The 4,449-nt window shown below is 40.3% G+C and overlaps 1 protein-coding gene across 2 annotated transcripts; it reads left to right on the top strand.

Annotated features, from left to right (window-relative positions):
* The first annotated feature begins 472 nt into the window (after positions 1 to 472).
* On the top strand, positions 473 to 4,242 carry LOC143031992 (kunitz-type anticoagulant protein Ir-CPI-like). 2 transcript variants are annotated; one of them, XM_076196419.1, is made up of 4 exons: positions 473 to 610; positions 1,481 to 1,579; positions 1,904 to 2,028; positions 3,830 to 4,063. In XM_076196419.1, the coding sequence occupies exons 1-3, from the start codon at positions 550 to 552 to the stop codon at positions 2,011 to 2,013; spliced, it is 270 nt and encodes an 89-aa protein (XP_076052534.1). In that variant the 5' UTR covers positions 473 to 549; the 3' UTR covers positions 2,014 to 2,028; positions 3,830 to 4,063. The 2 variants fall into 2 exon arrangements, with proteins under 2 accessions (XP_076052534.1, XP_076052533.1); XM_076196418.1 differs by lacking the exon at positions 1,904 to 2,028 and having other exon boundaries at positions 474 to 610; positions 3,830 to 4,242.
* The last annotated feature ends 207 nt before the right edge of the window (positions 4,243 to 4,449 follow it).

Here is a 4,449-nt window from a genome sequence, read left to right as displayed (position 1 = left end):
CTATAAACAAACTACCAATTGTGTTTTTACGGATCAGATGCTTGGAGCTTGAATGACGTCATGGCTGGTGCATGTGCAGTTGGGAATGTGTTTTAAGTCATTGATAAGTAGGTCTTGTTGTCGGAAGGGTAAAACTTTAAAAGACCTACACAAGAACCCTTGCAAAGGAGTTCTTCTACAAAATAAATTCTCCAAGAGGTACAGCCATCACAGTGAAAGAAGGTGTTCCAAAGGACGCAGAGATGTGGACAGCACAAGCGGGTGGGTTTTCCCCATGACGTCTGTCTGATCAACTAGTTAATTTCTTTTATATTACACAACCAATGACGTGGGCGTTCATGATCCCATTTCGTGGCAATCAGGTTTGTTTTTGCATAGTACTGTAATCAGACATTCAAACAAATCGAAAAGATGTTTGTGGAATAATGAAGTAAGTAAGAAATGGTAAAACTATATCTGGCAACCTGCAAAACACGGTAGGACTTGAGGCTTCACACTTTGTGAGACAATCGTCGACGACACTTAGGTCTCGACCACAATATCGGCAGGATGCAGGTCTCTCTTGTAATTACGGTGGCCTTGGCACTGTGCGCCGTCGGTTATTCCAACCGTAAGTAGAAATACAGTAATCACATATTTACAAATGGTAGAAGCCAAAATTCTAAATCTAAAAGGTTAGGGAGAATGAAACTAATGTACCTTTTGCTTGAATGTGCAATCATTTCATTCAGGAGTGTGTGTGTGAGATGTACTTACCTTGATAGTTGAAGGATTTGAATTCGTTTGTGAGGACGTTCATGTGAAAATAACCTTGATGACGCTTTCTCATGGACCAGTCTCAGCATGAGCGAACAGAATCAAAGTTAAGTAGCCCGTTGGCCCAAACACCGTCGTTAAGAATCTTCAATGCCAAACGTATTGGCGAAGTTGCTTCTGCTTACTTCTGGGTTGCGTCTACGTCCTGACAGTCTGGGACCCTTCCTTTTTGTCGGCGATGGGTTACTAGCGTTATTCTTAGCTGCGATGATGCGAAGAGGTGTACCGTAAAATGGTATATTTTTGTGTGTTCAGTAGCGAAATGTCTGCTGGTCAAATGTCCGGAGATGGGGAGTATGTTCGAGGCCATATGTCTTAGTTAAAAGTCCACAAATGTCCAGTTGAGGCACTTACTGCGATGAGTTGTAAAGTGCAAATCTAAGAGAGGTATGTTGCGCGATTTGGTGTTTCCTGGTCTGATGTCCGGCGGACAAGTGTCGAAAGCCCGCCAGGCTCGAGATGTGTTCCCGTTACACCCTTTGAAAGTGAAACCAGTTTGTCTTAGTCTGAATTAGATGGACTGCTGGCAGGTTAAAAAGAAAACGAGTTTCGTGTGGCCAGCCACATGTCCTGGGCAGATATTCTGACCGCATCATATGTTCGTGTTTTAATACGGTTCAACACCGTACCGATTCTGCTTATTCTTTCTCCTGCCGCCTTCCAGCCAGTTCAGATTGCTCAGGTACAGGAAAGTGGAGAGTGGAATGCAATTGGTGTCATTGTAAAAACGGCCGCCCCATCTGCACAAAGGAGCCCTGCACAGGTGAGTTCGGCCCTAATATCATCTAGAATATGTACTTGTGCGTGTGTGTGTGTGTGTGTGTGTGTGTGTGTGTGTGTGTGTGTGTGTGTGTGTGTGTGTGTGTGCGTGTGCGTGTGTGTGCGTGTGTATGTGTGTGTGTGAGTTTGTGCCTCCGTGTATTGTTTGGGTTTGTGTTATCTGTGGATTGTATACTACACCGGTTTGTACAACTCTGTGTGTCCTCTGAAATGTACGTCTGTGTCTCAATAACTTCTGTTTTTTGCCTTACGTGTCTTTCGTGTCTGTGTCTTTGTGTGTCTTACATGTCACTTGCTTCCCCTGCAGGGCAAACCGTGGGTCTCCAATGTAGTGGCAAAGTGACATGGACGAAGGACTGTAGCAGATGTCAATGCAGCGACGGCTTGCCACACTGCGCTTATATCTGCAGTGTCTGAGATGAGACAGTTCGAGTATTTCAAATGAACTTTCGTTTAACCCATTCAACTTCGATGACAAGATGTCTTGTCATTTGGTCAAATAAAACAAAAAATCATAAAACACCAAAATGTTTGATCAAACACCAGAAAAATATGACGTCAGTCCTCGCTTCGCTCGCAGCGAAGCGAGGACTGCTGACGTCATATTTTTCTGGTGTTTGATCAAACATTTTGGTGTTTTATGATTTTTTGTTTTATTTGACCAAATGACAAGACATCTTGTCATCGGAGTTGAATGATGGGTTAAGGAGATGAGGGGTCCTGTTGCCGCAAAACCCAAACATTGACACACGCGCTGTGTGTGCCGTGAAATCTTAGTTCCTCATGAAGGATTCGCCTCACAGAACGAGCAGACAACCCAACAGCAGCTGCATGTCTGCGGGCAGAGCGTTGAAGGGATCGCAAAACAGAAAGCCTTACCGCGTCAGTGTTTTGGGGCGACCTTGCTGTTGGTGGAAGCCAATTTTTTTTTTTTCCCTTCACATCACCAGTTTTCTTAAAGATGTTTACTCATGAAAAAATCGACTGCTGGCCAGCCAGGAACATGACCACGGGCCGCAATATTGAAATGTGTACAGAATGCACCTTGCGTGGCGATGATTGAGCGACTGCTGGAAAAGGATGCCTCGACAGCGAACGCGCGCTCCACCTTCGTTCACTTAATGATGCTAACTGAACAAACCATCGCAGCACAACTTTAGACTCCACCCTCTCGAATGTGGAGTGTGTGTGTGTGTGTGTGTGTGTGTGTGTGTGTGTGTGTGTGTGTGTGTGTAATATATATATATATATATATATATGTATGTATATATGTATGTATATTGTATATATATGTATATACATATGTATATATATATAAATATATATATATATGTGTGTGTGTGTGTGTGTGTGTGTGTAGTGAGTGGTGGGATGAGGAAGCACACACTCTCTTAAAAAGGAAAGTGTACTAACATTATACATACTTAAAAGTTTGGGTATACAGCTGAGAGAGAGGTCTATAAACAAACTACCAATTGTGTCTTTTCGGATCAGATGCTTGGAGCTTGAATGAAGTCACAGCTGGCGCATGCGCAGTTAGGGATGCGTTTTAGGTCATTGACAATTATGCCGCGTATATGTATGTATATAGGCCTATGTATGTTTTTTCATAAATATATGACTGTATTAGCTTTCATTGATGATGATAGATATGATTATTTGGAAAAAAGAATTAATAAAGTTAAAATGACTAAACTATGATATTTGGAAAGACAAATGATGTTATGACGTCTTGAATAGACGAGCAAATTACGAGACAACGTCAATATTGGAGCCAGTTGAATGTTGCACTTGTCGTGACGTCATGTCATTTTCCTCCTGAATCGAATTGATCTATGACGTCATATCTGTTTCCTTTCCGAATTGAGCCCATGTGTTGTTATCTACACTTTGAACGTGTGTTTATGAGTTTATTTTAGTCCTTAACCCATTAAACTCCGATGACAAGATGTCTTGTCATTTGGTCAAATAAAACAAAAAATCATAAAACACCAAAATGTTTGATCAAACACCAGAAAAATATGACGTCAGTCCTCGCTTCGCTGCGAGCGAAGCGAGGATTGACGTCATATTTTTCTGGTGTTTGATCAAACATTTTGGTGTTTTATGATTTTTTGTTTTATTTGACCAAATGACAAGACATCTTGTCATCGGAGTTTAATGGGTTCAATGAATCGATTAATCAATTGATTAATCATTCAATTAATGAATTTTATTTTCTCTTTCAAATCAGCCAACTGTCACCTGAAATTCGACCAAGGTCCTTGTGAAGCCTTGATGTACAGGTGGGGATTCAACAGTGCTACCCAGCGTTGTGAACAATTCCAATATGGTGGTTGCCAAGGCAACGAAAACAACTTTGAATCTCTTGAAGATTGCAGGGACGCCTGTGAATAGTAAGAGAGACTATTGCACGGGAAATGAGGAAAATGGCTGTCTACTTAGTGTAGATCTATTCTAAAGAAAATCTTTACTGTTCTCAAAGAAACTGTTAACAATTATGTAAATAAACAATCATATTCTACCCAGGTCAAATATTTACTAACATGTTCCTAATTTTTTCTTATATTTCGTAATGTTTACGATTTATAATTTTCTGTTTGTCTTTCATTTTATGATTTAATAAAATTCGAGAATTAACATAAATCGTTACCTGCTTGATTTTTCACCCTTGTCCACACTCTGAAAAAATATCGTTTTTTCTTGTCGGTTGACATTTGAGAAAGAAATTCTGCAGAGGCCAATGATAGTAGAGGAGGCAAATGAATAAATGAATATATAAATAAAGTGATTAGTTAATGAATTAGTTAATTAATAAACAAGTGAATAAATAAATAAATAATTACATAGATA

This window comes from Oratosquilla oratoria, chromosome 12 (assembly GCF_046742065.1).
Source record: "Oratosquilla oratoria isolate Oo_2021 chromosome 12, ASM4674206v1, whole genome shotgun sequence".
Taxonomy (NCBI): Eukaryota; Metazoa; Arthropoda; class Malacostraca; order Stomatopoda; family Squillidae; genus Oratosquilla; species Oratosquilla oratoria.
This window is presented reverse-complemented; position numbering and strand designations above follow the sequence as displayed.

What these genes read in the sequence shown, in the direction of transcription:
- LOC143031992 (XM_076196418.1), top strand. Translation starts at nt 550, where the DNA reads ATGCAGGTCTCTCTTGTAATTACGGTGGCCTTGGCACTGTGCGCCGTC. An exon ending in CGCCGTCGGTTATTCCAACC is followed by an intron (nt 611 to 1,480) that starts GTAAGTAGAAAT and finishes GCCGCCTTCCAG; the next exon opens with CCAGTTCAGATTGCTCAGGT. An exon ending in CACAAAGGAGCCCTGCACAG is followed by an intron (nt 1,580 to 3,829) that starts GTGAGTTCGGCC and finishes CTTTCAAATCAG; the next exon opens with CCAACTGTCACCTGAAATTC.